This window comes from Aptenodytes patagonicus, chromosome 7 (assembly GCF_965638725.1).
Source record: "Aptenodytes patagonicus chromosome 7, bAptPat1.pri.cur, whole genome shotgun sequence".
NCBI classification, from domain to species: Eukaryota; Metazoa; Chordata; class Aves; order Sphenisciformes; family Spheniscidae; genus Aptenodytes; species Aptenodytes patagonicus.
Genome location: NC_134955.1, coordinates 1703894 through 1720470, shown reverse-complemented (window position 1 = coordinate 1720470; position 16577 = coordinate 1703894). Strand labels below are relative to the sequence as shown.

Below are 16577 nucleotides of genomic sequence, written 5' to 3'. Positions count from 1 at the left end.
AGAGTAGAGTAGCTATGAATTAACTCTTTGACCCCAATTGCCTCTTTATAGCTAAAGCCTTTTGCGTTTATGGGAGAAACGGCCCTTCTAGGCAGCTCTGAGCTGCTCTGACTGCCTCTTGCAGGGCTTAGAGCACTTGCATATGCAATCGGGGGGAGACGGCACAGGATCCTGTGTCCCCATGCTCAACCGAGAGGTCACTGCCTGTCCTGGGAATGCTGCCCTCCGAATCCCTGCTCCGAGCTGCCCCAGCATGAAGACTACAAGGAAACTAAAGCACTCCTCACGTGCCATTCTCATGTGACTTTTTGTACCTATGTATGAAAGATCCAAACTAATATTGCTGTAAAGAAAGATACAGATTAATATAGCATATTATATAAAGATATATGTATATAAAAGTTTCTGTATATTGTATGGCACTGTGTATAAAATGGATGTAGAAGCATGGCTGGTGTATGTGACTGTTCCCAAGTCTGACCTGGAGAATGGTAGTTGTGATTTGCCTGGGGTTATGTCCTAAAGGATGGTGCGTGAGTTTGAGAGTTGGAAGAAACTGCACTGTGCTCTCTCATTGCAGAGGGACGAGGCGAATATGGTGTTGGTGCATCGCTACAGCTCTCTGGAAGGCTCTGGGGAGCAATTTAGCTGCCTGCCGCTGGGGCCGATCGTCACCTTGCTAGCTCTGTCTGTTACGGATCTCAGCTTTTGATGGAGTGGGGACAATGCTTTGGGGAACATCTGTCCCTTGAGATCAGCTTGACGCTTCTACGCCCTGCCTTTCTGTGCAGCGCTCGCTAGCTCCAGCTTGGCCCCGTGCAGCCAAGGGTGGAAGCTGCAGGAGGCTCAGCTCTAGCAATCTCTCTTCTTCAGTGGAGAAGAGAGTTGAGGAAGAAACTTGATGCTTTGAGTTACCAAGTACTTGAATTCAACATGCCGTATAAAAGAATTACATTAGTGCAAACAAAGGCAGTTGATACCCTTTGGAAGGGTATGAGAAGGTGGCAGGGAGAGAAGAGGGGGACTGAGTGCAAGCAAGAATAGTGTAGAAGCTTAACCCGTGGAAAAATAGCAAAGGAGGTGAGTTCAAATTGGTGAGCAAGAGTTTCACAGAAGCCTGGCAGTAAGTGCCCTGCAGAGCAAGGGACACATCTTTGTGTAGGTTTGTAAAGCAGGATCTCGATGCCTGGCGCTGTTTACAGCGCAGATGAATAATGGCTATAGTAATTCATATTCTGGAAAGGGGAAAGCAGTAACTGTGGTTTACAGGGTCAGAGAGGAGGAGAATAAGGGGAGCCGGCGGAACGGCTTCAGGAGAGGCACAGGAGCTTTCTGACCAGCCATGAGAAATACAGGCAGGAAAAGGAATGCCTGGAAGAAAATAATCCTATTAATGGCTGCACGGAACAGTTTTTATGGTTGCTCCTGAAGAGACTAAGTACTATCAGGGAATTAAGAGCTCAAAGGTGGCTGAACTACTGAGTTCCTATAAAAATGCCTATAAAAAGTGCTGGTATGTATAAGCGCCTGCCTGATGCGTTGGGTTTATTTTGTGGGTGTTTTTTCCTACCCCTAACTCTATCAGTCTCATAAAAGGATATTGCCTCTTCTATAAACACTTCCTCTCGTGGGGAAAGAAAAACATAAAACTCTGGATACTACCCTTGCATAAACATAAAGTAATCCATGCTTAGGAGTGACTGTTTTAATACAGTTACTAAGGAGAAAAATACATGAATGTGTACACAGCAGGTATTGTGGACGTTGCTTTAAAACCTCTTTTACTATTAAAAGCCTTAGCTATTGAACGTAGCTAGGGGTGTAGTTGCTATTTCCAAGAAGACACTCTGGCTGTTCGGTATGTTGGTGGCTGTAGGAGAAGTTTCCAGCTTATTGAGAGAAGTGTTTTTCAACCCATTGGCCGTAAAGCATCCAGAACTACACCAGAAAAGAGGGTAGTTTTTCAAACAATGTGTAAGCCAGACTGATGCATTCCCAAGCAAGCAAAGAAAATGAGTGAAAACTTAATGGGAATATTTAGGTAGTTAAAGCTGTGATCTAATTGTTAATTACTTGTAAATGGAAACCAGCATTGCACAAACTAATTCATCAGTTTCTTCAAGGATGCTAGGTTGTACTTCAGTTAGAAAAGAGAAAAAAGAAAAAGTTAAAGTGATCTGAAGGTGATTGTACAGAAAGCATATTTAAAAAAATCATGCCATGAAAGGTTATTTAATTAGTCTGTACTTCTCAGAAGAGGTAATGTTCTGGTCAGTTGCCTTACACAGAACCTCACTTGACCAACTGATTTTTCTTGGAAACACTGTTAAGCTTAAGGGAAATAAAAACAATTTACGTACGGAAGGATTTCTAGCTGGGTGGTGTCTCTAGCTCTCAGTGCTTTGATGCAGGTTAACTTAGTGCTTTCCATTAACGGTACAATAGAGAAAATAGAGGTGCTACTTGCAATTACAGGGTGATGCTCACTTGTCTTACGAGGCCAGATTAGTACAAAGAGGGCAGGAGCCAGGTCTGTCTGCCTCAGCGTAAGGGAGAACTTGGAGAGCTGTACAAGCGGAGGAGTGGCACGTAGTCATCTAGGAGGGGAAGAATGCGGGTCAGAGCTCACGACAGGCCACGACAGCAGAGCTGATGTGCATAGAAGGATGCAACTCATGCAGCGGAGGCCCATGTACCCTGCACGTATTGCTCTGAAACCGCGCACGTGGGAATACGTGGGCTCTTCTAACAGCATTTGAATTTCCCTGCCTTTTCAGCAATCTCTATTTACGCTGCCGTTTTTCCAGTAACGGAGCTTCCTTGAAAGGCAAGCCCAGCTTTTGTGGGCTTGTTTGTTCCTGTCGAAGTCAGCAGAGGGGCTCGATCAAGCCTAGATATCCTTGTCAGGAGGAGGTGCAGAAGTGGATGTGCGACGCTTCCCTTCCCGCGGTTGGTGTGCCCGGTCCGTGGTGCCCCGTGTCGGTCGGCCGTGCTGCAGCAGAGGGTGCTGTGCCCGTGCTGGCGGCGCTGCCTGCCTTGGGCTCTTCCCCTGTGCAGGGCTTCCCAGTGCTCAGCTGAGCACCCCTGGGATTGAACTACTGCTCTCAGCCCACTCCCGGCGCTTGCTCTGCAGCGGGCAAGTGCAGGCCTGGGGAATAACAGCAAGAGATGCGAGGGGCTGGCCTTCGGGTGGGCTCTTGCTGCTGGAAGGCCTCTGATGTACCGTAAACCGGCACAAGCTCTGTGGGGTGCAGTAGGAGCTCCTTTCCAGCCTGCCCAAAAAGTTTTGGACCAATCTTTTTTTGTGTGTGTGTGTGTGTGCAGATGCTCCCCTTCTGCCCTAGTTGTTCTGAATCCCGGCGGTGCTGGTTTGAGCCCCTGTGCTTCTGACTGTGCTGGTCTCCCACGATGGAGAGGTCTCCCGGAACGGGTGCCTGTTGCTGATGACTGTCCTTTTATTCTTTTTTTTAAATCAATGGTGGTGTTCTCCATCTTGGGAACGAACCTCTTGCAGTTAATGAATAACCAGTGAGAGATTTATCAGTGTAGTTCTCTTGCCAACAGGAGATAACAGACTGAGCCCGCAGCGGTCTGCTTCCGCCTCCAGCGGTGTGGGAGCTACCTTGGGTGTGTACAGGGCGCTGGAGAAGGGCAAGATTGCATCCTCTGCTGTCTTACCGGCTCCGTGGGCCGATTCCGAAGGAGGCTTGCGGTCAAAGCACGAGGACGCTCACTATCAAAGCAGGCCACCACTGAGAGAGAGACGCCGTGAGAACAGATCTCCTTGGGCTGACCAAGCTCTCCCTGCCTGATCTGTCTGTGTTGGCCCTTGTGGTGGCGTGTGTTGGTTCACCTGGAAGACCAAGGTGCCTGCGTGTGGGATGTGTCCTTGTATGAGTGCGTGCTCTTGCATCGGTGCTGCTAATGAGAGAGTACTGATCTGTGGGGGCTTCACTGAGGACATCTGCCTCCACTTTGATAGTCCACCGCGTCCACAAAGCCCTCTGTGCCCATTACTTTGACGTTTTTGTTCTGTGCTGTGCGACAGCAGTTGTTTGCCAGCGGAGCCAAACAGGTCTCCTGCTGCAGCTGTGTGTTGATTTGAGACATTTTGCCCCAAAGCTACTGGGGGGTACCTCTGCTTGGCTTTTCGCTGCGTTTTGGATACAGACAGAGCTCCTGGGAATAGAGGCTCTTCAATGAGTATTTTTTTGCACCCTCCAGGCTGAGGTAGGCGGCTCCCAGCAAGGCCCCCTGGTAGTCCCGGTTTGCCTAGAAACTGGCAGGAGTTGCCTGAATCATGAGTGAGAGGCAGCCCAAGCAAGCAGCGTTTTGTTTAGGTGGCTGCACAACTTCCATTATGAAACGCCTGCGTTCTGCACAGCTGGCAGGGGGCTCCCAGAATAACCACGCTTGCTGAGGAGGGGAAGAATTGCAGCAGTGTTTGAGGCAAGGAGATGCTATAGCACAAAGATGAAAGCTTTCAGGCAGCCTGGAGGGAGAGACCCACAGAGAGAGGAGGGGAGATGTTGGGGGGGGGGGGGAGGGGGCGCTGGGGGAAGAATTAAACGTACCGTGATTTCACAGGATTGCATGCCGATTGCTGTGCTGGCTGCCTCAGAGAGAGCCACAGAGAAGGATGCTTGCTGTGTAAGGCCAAAGGAGGATGGAGGGTAAGGAGAAAGGGTCTTCAAGGTGGGAATGCTTGTGTAAGTGCAAAACCAAGGAAAGAAATCAACCGGCTGGACTTGTGGTACAAGCCCTGGTTCTTCAGTTGGCCTGTGTTTAGGCTTGCTCAATCCGGTTACATCAGCAGCGTTCAAGGGAGAATGAGTTGGAAGTGTCGGGGACTACCGAGAGTTGACTGCATCTACGGATCCTTCATGCAGCGTCGCCTCGGTGTGTGAGCAGGGAGGGCTCTCCTGAGCTGGGAAGCGCTGGCGGGGGGCAACTTGCAACAGAGGGAAAACAAAGCCCCTCTGCCCGGCGGCGAGTGCCCTCCTGAGGCTGTGCAGGGAGGGGGTTTGGTTCTGCGTTCAGGCTGTCTCGGTGAGGCAGGCCGTTCCCAGGACGCAGGCAGAGCAATCTAGGATGTACCTTACACATCCCTGATAACAGTTCGGCGATGTTGAAGCTAACGAGGCCAATGACTCCAGAGCAAATGACTCTCTGCTTTGTACCGCACTAATGTTACCTCTCGCCAGTCTCTTTGCATTTCCCTCTGCCTTTCTGTGTCCTCAGACAAAGCCCAATTACAAGAACAGGAGGAAAGCACCGAGTTCAACAAAGGGAAGTTTGGTAGAGCGTGGTAACAAAGAAACAGAGCAGCATTAAGGCGCTCATCCCTCGTGTCCCCAGCTCAGCAGCGATGTCTCAAACATCCCTCCGTTTGCCCCTTTGGGCCATGCAGGCCGCAGCGCTCCTCCTGCCTGAGACCATCAGGTGGGGTAAGAACAGGATGGAATAACCGGCGTCCGAAAGCCTTTCCATAGCCTCTTGCCAGCTGGCTCGCTCCCTGGGCCGCGCATCCTCTGCCTGATCACGGCTCTTCCGTATGCCAGCTGCGGTATCTCGCTGGCAGATACCACAGTATAGGTCAAAATCTGACCCTCATCTCGCCTGCCTTCTACCACTGAGACCACAAAATAATCCACTTCTCACCTGTACTGATCAAAGAGATTATGTGTCAGCCTTTGGCTGCAAGCCTCAAGGCGCTGCGGCCAATCTCAGTGAAATTCCCAAATAGATTTTCTCCGTCCTAGCGTCCTTCCCCTCTGCGTGCCGCTACACTACACGTTACCTGAAGGGATTTCAGTCTCAGATGTTGGCTGAAGTTGTTAGAGGTCCTTCATTTCCCCGCACAGGTTAAATGTAGTGGTAAGCTAGACTGCCTTATGTTAAAGGGTTGCGTGGAGATACATTCACCATCAAATTCAATGGGACCTGAACTGGGCTCCATTACAAATTCATTTCAGAATGAGGAAACACAGTTGAGGTAAGAGTCCTCCCTCTGCGACGTGTGGCTGGCCCAGACCGTGGTTAGATACAGGGTGTAGTCCTGGTGGCACGACCTGTTCATCCTGTGATGAGATGTAGAACAGAACGTGGCTCCGTGTGGCACAGACCCTGACAAGATGTGGTGGAGGGGCTTTGCTGGGGTGCACAACCATGGGGCAGCGTTAGTTAGGAAGCAGTTTAGCTCCTCGCTGCGGTGTGACATTGGTGTTCTGCTGGTGCTTTACTCTTGTTTCTAGGTTTGATTTTTTTTTTTTCAAAGGAGCAAGGGGCAGTTAAGCGCTCGGTTCCTACTTAAAACCGATGGTTGATTCCAAACTCCCATTGGTGCCTTTGGAAACTTCATCTTTACGTATGTGTGAAGAGAGAGAGCGCTTTAGGAGTGATAAAGTTGGAGAGCGCTGTATAGAATAGCAGTTGGGTTTTGCAAAACAAGAAAGTAGGTGCCTTCTCTGGTGCTCTGGGAAGGAGGAATTCATGGACTCTTCAGAGCACTAAATTCATTCTTCCTGCTCAGATGAATCAAGAAATATTGCACTTGGATTGCTGCAATGTTCTAGCTTTAAAATCTGTAATTGTCTTTGCAGGTTTCTTTCGTTGGAACAAAAGTGGAAGCTGTTGATAGCTATCGAGTGATAGCACGTGTTAGATCCCTACGAAAGGGATTGAGGACTAGAGTGCAGTTAATGTGGCCGATGGCATCTCAGAGGAGCGGCATGCTGTATGGAGTGCATCCTGCATGCTTTACAAGTTGGAAGCGTTCGCCTGCAGGGTCTTTCCTAAACGCTGGCACTTGCCTTGCAGCCCTAGAAATTCAGCTCTGGGCTTTATAAATTCTTTAACAATCTGATGAGCTCTTCCCGTGCTTGTGTGAGGATTTTTCCAAAGCTCCTTGAACCCGTCAGAGAGCTTGTAAGACCTGTGAGTTCCCCAGCTCTGCCTGGCAGCGCGGTCCAGTGAATTAAACATCGTAAAGCAAACCCGGAGAATCCCAGACCTGAGCTTAGTTCTGACGCTCACTTGCTGTGAGACCCTCCGGAAATCGATCACAAAAGGATTCATTCCCAAATGCAGTCCCTGTTTTGGGCTCCCTGGCTTTACGCACCAGCAGACCTTATGGTCTGTAAATGTTGCACTCTGTTTCATTTGGTGGAAGTCAGCCAGAACTGCAGGAGCCGCTCTGAATGCTGAAGGTGGTTTGGAAGAGGGCTGGACTTGAATTGAAGGCCACCTTTGGAAAGCAGAGCACTGAGCTCTGCTAGCTCTCGCTATACAAGCAGTGCTCACCTACCTCCTTGCAGAGGACAGGAGTGTCACTGCTAGATGTGCCTCCCCGCTCCTGAGGAAGAGATTCCTCTCCATACCTCAGCCCAGCTGCACCACGACCATAGCTGTCCACGAGTAGTGATGGCTTCTTGTTGCTCCTGCTGCTTGGCAGTAAAGGGGACCTGCCTTTCTGGTGGCCTTGGTCAGTATAGAAGAGGGGCGTCCTGTTTGGCAGCAGGGTTCTGGGAGGTGGTGAGCAGGAGGTGGAAGTCTGTAGAGGCACGACCACGGGAGAGCAGAGAGTTGCACGAGCTCGGCGTTGTGTGAGAGGTAGGTTCATTGCCGGCTTGCTGGCTCCCGTCATTGACTGCATTCCCATGGAGTTACTCATCGAAGCCGTAGTCTTCACTTGAAGGTTTTTGATCTCTCTGTGATCATGCTGAATTCACTGGCTGGCTCAAAGAAGCATTGTCGCACCAGATAAGAGCAACAGCTCTTCCCCAGGGAAGTCAGGTGGGGTCAAGGAGAGGAGTTTCTCTGCCCTCCTGTGCAGCCAAATAACCATGGGAAATCCAAGTTCTGCGCAGTCCCTGAGGCTGAGCTGACTCGAGCCCTGAACAGATACAAACTCTGTAGAGCACAGATGAGGCTGCGTGGACCGTCCCCAAATAACGTCTCTACACAGCAGACTCTTTCTCACCCAAACACCCAGTAACCCTAGTGCTAGTACACGTAACATGTATAGGAGCCTTGGCGGCTCCTATAGTAGATGGGTTGTTTTCCCTGTCACCTACGCAGCCTCAGACGCTGCCCCGGGTGAGGTAGCTGGGATGGTGTCAGTGAAGGTGGCTGCCAGGTTACACTCGCACTAAGCCTGAGGGCAAGTCCAAAGACCCTTACTGCAGTGCGCTAACGTACCAGAGTGGCCATCGCCCCTGGGTGACTCCAGAGACACGTGCCAGCTCATGGAAGGGGACGGTGGGAGCTGAGCAAGGGAACTGCTGGAACATGCTCCTGAATTGCAACTCCTGTATATAGCAGCTCTTTTAACCCTCCTAGCGTCTAGAATAGAATAGAATGGTTTGGGTTGGAAGGGACCTCTAAAGGTCACCTAGTCCAACCCCCCCTGCCGCGGGCAGGGACACCTTCAACTAGATCAGGTTGCTCCGAGCCCCGTCCAGCCTGACCTGGAATGTTTCCAGGGATGGGGCATCCACCACCTCTCTGGGCAACCTGGGCCAGTGCTTCACCACCCTCAGTGTAAACAATTTCTTCCTTATATCCAGTCTAAATCTACCCCCCTTTAGTTTAAAGCCGTTCCCCCTTCATCTGTGAAGAGCAGTTTTCTATGCTGTAGGCGGTAATTACTAATGTTTGCTACAATAGTGCCTTCTTTCTACGGCCCTTCTCTGCAGCCTTCAAGAGTGACAGTAGATTGGTCATGTTACGGTTTCTCTGCTTTTTAAACCCAGTGACTACAGCAACCTGTGAAAAATTCTAGGGCCCGTGTGGGCTGTCTTATCTTCATTTTTAACCGTGTAAAATACGACTAGATTCAGAGCATTTATTTTGTTTACAATTTTCTTATTTGCTTCTGCTTGCCTGTAGGCATGTTTTAAGGAAAAACAAAACAAAACCCAAAACAAAACCACCCAAACATTTTCACGGATTACATACCAGCGTACTGTATCCCGGCGGAGGAGTACTGCTGTGGCTTGCTTGCAAGTCCTTGCAGTTGTTGTACTGCTCACCTTGAATGCATGGAGACTCCGTCAGAGGATAAAATCAGTTGGAGGGTTTGTCTTGTCCAAGATAACGGGTGTTTTTAGGGCGTAGCCGCTACCGCGTCCTGGCTGATGTATTCAAAAAAACTCTGGATAGTTAAGGAGCCCGTCTAAACCCAGTTCGCGTGGTCCACGTGAAAGTTTCAGTACATCCCATTTAATGTAGTACATAAATGTATACGAAATTGCCTAGCTGTCCCTCCCTTCAATGCCGATGAGGCTGATTAGCGCAGTCTGAAGTTTGGGGAGGCACAGCTGCATGCACAGTGTGATTTTTTTTTTTTTTAATTTTTTTTTTTTTTTTTGGTAAGCCTGCTTCCCGAAGGCTACCAGACAAATCCAGGGACCGAGGAAGGAAGACTGCTGGTGTACAACCGCCTTTGACAGGGACGCAGCCCAGTTGCCCCTTGATTTTTACCGTAGTGAAATTCGGCAACGTTTCTAGTAACTTGAGTCGTCTTTAGATCAGAACCAAAACTGATCTGGCCTTAATACACCAAACAAATGGATACACGCGCACTCTGAGTATATAGCACCTAAACCACTAGTATGAGGCGCCAGGTGTTCCAGCGTCTCCCACAGCTGAGCAGCAGCTTGTTTGGCATCTGAGGGCGCCGTCCCATCAGGAGCAATCTTACAGCTCTTGACCCAAGTGCCCGGCTCAGCTGGACCTCGCGTTAGCGGGACCGATGGTTCTGCCGCCCTGAGGGCACGTGCCTGCCAGCCTTTGCCTGCGGCCCCCGTGCAGGGACTGAGGTCTCGGTCCGTGCTCGGTTGCTGAGGAGGGAATATAAAAAGAGACTAAAAAGCCTTCCAGCTGTGCCTGAGGAGCCCGGCTGGGGTGTGGGGAGGGAACGGGGTAGGGGAACCGCTGAACTATTTTTTTTTTGTTGTTTTAAACTGGACTTTGAAATTTAGCGCTGGAGGGAGGAACAGCCACACCTTCCGTGAGTAATATCCCTCCACCCCCTTCTTGGCTCGCGCTCCCGACCAACCACATGGGATAGGGAGAGCAGTGTTTACAGAGAGCGTGATCCGGGGGAAACGAGGAAGGGAGCGTGTGTGTGTGTGTGTATCTGGGGGGGGAAGAGACGCGGGGAACGGGGAGGACGTGGGCTGGCAGGGGGGGAGAGCGGCAGAGGGGAGGCGGCAGACAGGAAAGCAAACGGCACGCTGCGACGGGGGCTGGATTTCTGTCCCCCGGCGCTGCCTTCTGTGCAGCGACAGTAGATCAAAGCGACACCTTTTAACTTTCTGGGTTCAGATCTCTCTAGTATCTCTTGGGGATTACACAAGCACAACCCTGAAATGCTGGATTCCGAGCTCATTGCAGTAAGGGACCAGCTGCTCTTCCCCCTTTCGGGAGGGGATGAGGTTGGGTGCCTACCTCAGCGCCATCAGGAGCGCGTGCCCAACCTGTCTTTTCGCTTTAATTAGGTCCAGGAAGGGAGACAGCAGCACTCCTTGGGACAGAGAGCTGAGCAGTACCGAGAGGCAAACGTGCACGAAGAAAAATGAGGTGAGAAGGACACAGACCGCCAATACCTTGCTTGATTCAGACACCAGGGAAGGAGCAAAGACGGGTGAACCAGCCCCAGGGAGGCAGTTAGGTCCAAGCGGCTTAGGATCAGGAGGCGCAGCTTGCGTTTCACAGGCTGCCTGCTTGGAGTGGGACAAGTGCAGCCACGCTAACCTCTGCCTTCCCAGTGCAAAGTGGGAGTAAGATTTCTTAATCGCTGACGGATCTTACTCTTCCGATAGCGTAGTGCGTGAGACTGCGCTAACGGTACCACACAGGTGAAACCGTGCTGAGCCTACCCGCTGGCTGCTGGGACGCCGTGGCCGTGCGCTGGGTACAAATACCTGGCTAGCTTAATGCTGTTGCCCAAAGGCACCGAGTTATTTCAGAAATTATTTCTGGGCCATTGGCCTGCCTGTTCTTATGATAACTTCATAGCACGGACAATAGAAACGAGTGTTTTGTTTATCCTGCTCCCCCACGGTATGTACTTAGAGTATCAGGAGGACGGTTTGCTGGGGGTGGCAGCCACTCTGCTACGGTTTGCGTCGTTAGTGGATTGCTCTCAAAGGGCTTTTCACGTCTGGTTAGTGGGGTGTGTGGCACTCGGGCTGGGAGGGCTGGCTGGGCTGCGCCATGTTATGGGAAGGGTGTGCGGCGGGGCCGGTCACGTTGCTACTATGGGAAGGAGAGAGGTGTCACAGTTTTATTTGAAATGAGTTGCTGCGCAGGAGTTTGCTCCTTGGGGGTGGGGAATCCCAGGCAGAGACCGGCGCGGGCGGTCCAGAGGGTTACAAATCCGAGGCAGATCGGTCTCGGGGTCATTTGCCTTTCAAATCTTTGATCATCTTTGGACCCAGCTTTAGGGTCCAATGCCATAACAGGCAGGAACTTGTTCTTCTGCCAGCTTGGCCTGTTTACAGGTTCTCTTGCTGTCTTTGACAGTCATCGGTGAAGTGACCTAGAATAGCTGTGGCCTTCCCTTGTTGTTTTATTGTGCCTGAGCAGCTGAAGCTCCAGCTCCCTCCTGCCACTCCTGTAATCTATTAGGTGTCTCTGAGAGACGTGCAGGTGGTGCACCGTAGGCCTGATGGCACAAGGATGAGATTTAGGGGTGGGCGACGTTGCAGTGAACCATCGGGGAGCACAGGGGAGGTTCTGCAAGCGAGACCTGGCCGGGAGCGAGCAGAGACTCAAAGGGGGAGGCTTTCCCGTGCGCCGGTAGCGCTGAACTGGATGCTCAGGTCCTATACGTGCCCGTGAACGTCTTCTGCTGTGTTCTCAAGTGAAACTTGGGCGTACAGGGCCGCGTGCTCACTGGGAGGTCTATTCCTCACGTCTTCATGCAGGAGGCTCTTACCGAGCAGAGATAACGTGCTGCTGGGAGGACGAGGGATTGAGGGTTGGGGCTTGAATCCTTAGCAGGAGCATTTGATTCTGGGGTCTAATCTAATACAGCCTAACATCTAACGTGGCACCGACCGGATTTAGGTCTGGGCTAGCGCTCGGGCTCCGTGGCAAAAATAAATTTTTGCTTCCTTCCCACGCAGCTTGTGCCTGAAGATGGGGGAGGTGAGTGTGTGCGCAGGAACAAGGGGCGTGGGGTAACAGAGAATAACAATTGTCTTAATGGAAAGAGAGGGGGGGGGAGAGAAGAAAAAAGGGCTGTTGAGCTCTTTCTCTCCATCCCCGAAATAATAGACCTATTACTATTCCCAAACCTCGGCCCCCCTCCCCTCCCCGCTCCCCTCCCCAGAGAAGAATTGGTCACTGCACAGCTGTGTGAGCGAGAAAAATATATTTATATATATAAGAGAATCTGCCCTTCTGAATTGGTTTGTGGGGATGGACAAAACCTCATTGTGCGCTTTATCTGCCCAGAAGAGAATGGTCCCACAGTCTTCGGCTGGCAGGGGCTCTGCGTTTGGTTAACTGTGGTCAGATAACTGTAACTTCATTTAGATACTGTACTGTTATTTGGGGTTTGGGTTTTTTTTTTTTTGAGGCATTATTATTGATTGTGGGCACATCTGGGGAAGCAAACACAACTGGCCCTTCCCCTTCCCCCGGCCCCCCCGTGCTGGAAGGGTATTTCTTTTTTTTTTTTTTGGGGGGGGGGGTGGGGGGTGATTTGTGGCTGGTTTGGGAGAGGCGGGGGTCGGCCCCGAGGGGTTGCGCTGGGGCTTCGTGCTGTCGGAAAAAGCCACCCGGGGGGTGGGAACCCGGCTCTCCGGAGGGCAGGGGCGGGAGGACGCCGTCTCTCGGGGGGAGCCCCGGGTACCGGGGCGGGCTCTCCCTGCCGGCGGGGGCGCGCGTTGCCCGCCGCGGCCGGCAAAGGGGCGGCGGGAGGAGGAGGAGGAGGAGGAGGAGGAGGAGGAGCGGGGCCGGGGCACCGGAGGGCGGGGAGGGAGGGAGGGAGGAGCGCGCCGCGGCAGCCCAAGTTTGGGGGCAGCGCTCGGCGGTGCGCGGAGGAGGCCGATGGGCAGCGGGCGGCCCCGCTCGGCGCCGGCACCGGCTCCGGGACCCCGCCGGAGCGGCGGAGCGGGGCGCTGAGGGCGGCGGCGGGGCTCACCTGAGGAGCGGAGCGCGGAGAGGTCGTGTCCGTCCGTCCCCCCCCCCCCCCCCGGCGCGGCCCGGGGGGATGCCCCCCTGCAGGCGCGGAGACTAGCCCGGCCGCCTGGTGCATGGCACAGCTATGGAGGTGGTGGACGAGACGGAGGCTCTGCAGCGGTTCTTTGAAGGTAAGGGGCGACCCCCCGTTAAGTCCCAGCCTTCTCCCGCCGCGGCCCGGCCGGGCTCGGGGTGGCCCCTGACCCCAGCCGAAGGCAGGGCGCAGCAACTGCCTTGTCCGGTGCCGGAGCGACGCCGGGTCCCGGTGCCTGGGCAGAATCCAGGTGCGGGCGCGCATCCTCCGGCGCATCAGGGTCACGTCGTGGGTCCCGAACTGGAAGTCCTGGCACACCGAGGGCCGGGGAGCGCGTTGCGTCGTACGTTAGATGCCTGCCACCACCCCAGCGAGGAGCTTGGTATGGCCCTCGCCGGTCCTCGGAGCAGGCGCAGGCTCCTGACAGTAGCTCTGGCATACGGATCGCAGACGTCGCCGCGGGGCCAAACTCCTGGCCACCCTCTGCTCGCCTCGGGACCGGCAGCCTCTCTACCTGTCCCCTGAGCCATGGCCGCTGGGCGCAGCGTGTTGGAAGCGGGCTCACCTCTGCGTGCTTCGCTGGGGAAGTCGCTCCTCTTTGGTCTAGAAGATAGCTGATCCTACAGCAGTGGTGTCCAGCAGTGGACCCCACGCCATCTCTTAATCAGCGTCTGTAGGCCGCTGCTGTCCAGCCAGAGCCCGGACCCCTTTGGGCACCACGTGTCTGTGGATCAGAGTCTCCTTCCCATCGGTGCAAACCAAAGGCAGCTTTTACTGAAACCAGTGGTGGAAAAGTGGCTGTAGAGAGAATTTGGCCGCTATCAAGCAGGGGTGAAACACGGTTGCTTGTGGCAGCTGAGGATTCGGTAGGGCTGAACTGTGTGCCTGGGGAGGCGTTGGGACCCTGATGCCCTTTGTTGTTCCTCCCTCGGCTCAGTGTTTCTTCTCCCCGCTCTGGCTTTGTTGGCACGCTTCGCTCTTCCTTGTTGACTGTATCGCTGTTTCTTTCTCGCTTGTTGTCTTTGTTTCTCTCTTTCTGGTGCTGCGCCCCGCACCGTGTGCCCCTTGTTCTCTGGTGGGCCGTTTGCCAGGCGGAGGTTTTGGTTGCAGGGGCTGTGCACCTTGGTGTGAGCCCCTGGCACGCAGATGCGCTGGTCGCGGGGGAACAACGCGCCCATCCTAGCGAGGCTCCGTTGCGTCAACATGTCCTGTTGCCGGTGGCAGAGCTGGGGTCCGCTGAGGGTGGAGCCCGGTCCACGGAGAACTGGCTGTGTGGACAAGTCAGCTCTGGAGCTTGGATCCCCTCTGGAGTCCTCGTGCTGTGCTTCGCCTGCGGTGGGATCGGGCGGCGTGCTGCCCGCTCCGCTGAGCTGCTCACTCAGCATTGCCTGGGGCGGTTGGGGTGGGAGGACTGCGTCCCTTCTGTTTGGCTGGTGGAAGGACTTAACCTGGGGAGGAAAGCGAAGATGCACCACAAACAGAAGATGCTCTCGGGAGCGAACAGAGGCTCAAGCTGCTTACTTCTCGCTTTCCTCTCTTCTGGCACCCGTGTGATGCCTCAGTAATGCATGTCTCCTTCTTCAAAGGAAAAAGCACCCCCTGTTTGTTCCAGACGTGATTCTGGATTCCCGGGAGCGACAGGATTAGCGAGGATGGGAAGCCTCGCCACGCGGGCTCTTATCGTGTGCTCCCAGCCTGTGTTCTCTTCAGCCTTCAGGGGGCTTGTTTTGTTTTTAGGGTTTCACTTTGACCAATCTCCTAAATCCTGCCCACCCACCTCCTGTCCTCTGGGCACCGAGCACCTCCCCGGCGTCCTGCGCAGCCCTTGCTCAGCATGCCGATGTTATTTATTACAGGCATTAGACTTCAACTGTCTGTCTCTTCATCTGTAGAAGTAGATTTTCTCTCTCTCCCCCAGAGCATCTTTTTATAGGGTGGAAGGTTTCTTTCTTTGTCTGTCTGTCTGTCTTGTTCGTTCTTTCTGGGTGATCCTGCTTGAGCAGGGGGTTGGACAAGGTGACCTCAAGAGGTCCCTGCCAACCTCAACCATTCTGGGATTCTTTCTCTCTTTTTCCTTCTTTCTCTTTCCTTCTTTATCTTTTCATCTTTGTCTTTTTGTTTCTTTCTCCTTCTTTCTTTCTGTCCTTCTCTCTCTCTTTTGAATTAAAACCATCTTGTCCCTGTAAAAACCAGGAGTGAGGGAAACTGGGGCTGAAGGATATTTCTTAGCCTCTGCTATTTGCCTGCTTGTATAGCTTCCTTTTTGGAACTTCTCTGAGCATAATTTTTTTGTGGAGCCCAACATGGCTGTTTATTTCACTTGGGCAGCTAGATCCCTTTGGCGGCGTTATTAAAGAGCATCTGTTACAACACAGTGTTTGAGGGCGAGAGGGGACGAGGAGAAAGTTTTACCACAAAGGATTGCTGCTCAGTTCAGTTTATGCAGCGAGTGAAGAAACAAGGTTCTTTCCTTTTGTGCACGCTTTAATCGTGGTGCTCTGAAGGAGTATGCGGCCAAACGGATCCTCTGTTATTTGGAAGTGAAGGTCAGTGCCTCAAATTGCTAGCTTTGCAGCACGGAGCCAGGTTTGCCCTGGAGTCTCGCTGTCCTGAAGAATTAATGGTTTCTGGATGTTGTAATATAGTGGTGAACAATAGATCTGTTAGAGTTTATTAATTTACAGGAATAAATTCATTAGTAGAACCGATTCCTCGCTACCCCATCACTTCTTTAAAAAGGTGTCTGCTGATTCCCTTCCTGGGAGGAACACGTGTTCAAACCATATTTTTCTCTTATAGTGAAATATTTTTTCTTCTCACAGATCGTCATCTCACCAAGCGGAGGTTTTACGCGAAAGGGATTTCTTCCTGTACACTGAAAACCCTGAAACAATTTGGGAATTCCCTTTCCTTTGCTTGACTCTGATTTGCACAGGATCTGAGCCCGCTGTGAGCGATCCCACCATATTTAAGAGTAATCCTTTAGTGCTTGTATAGCACTTGGTATTTCAAAGCGTCAGGCAAGGATTAACTGGTCTCTTCTTGCAGACTTTTGGGGAGTGGGGGCTGTGCTGGCTGAGGTGTGGAAGAGAGTTGGTGTCTGCGCTGATTCCAAATCCTGGCACTTGGCTGGCTCCAGCGACAGTGCGGCAGGTCCCATCTGCAGAGCAGGGCTTGTTTTGGGGAGCGAGGGCTCCCGAGATCTCGGGTCCAGTTGCCGGCCTCCCCTTTTCTCAGCCGCAAGAGATGGACCTTTTTTTTTTTTTTTCGTAAAGAGGGCTCTCAGTATTTGCTTGGGCAGGATATTCTTATTTCCCTGGAATGTAGTTGTCTGCTCTTTGAAAGTGAG

At 52.6% G+C, this 16577-nt stretch overlaps 1 protein-coding gene across 6 annotated transcripts in view; it reads left to right on the top strand.

Annotated features, from left to right (window-relative positions):
• Window positions 1–13225: 13225 nt before the first annotated feature.
• The window catches only part of MYRF (myelin regulatory factor), a 66972-nt gene continuing 63620 nt past the window's right edge, over window positions 13226–16577 (top strand). For all 6 annotated transcript variants that reach the window (XM_076343665.1, XM_076343661.1, XM_076343664.1 and 3 more), the window contains exon 1: window positions 13226–13325. In XM_076343665.1, the coding sequence (XP_076199780.1) occupies window positions 13280–13325 (46 nt within the window). In that variant the 5' untranslated portion in view covers window positions 13226–13279. The remainder of the gene's footprint in view (window positions 13326–16577) is intronic.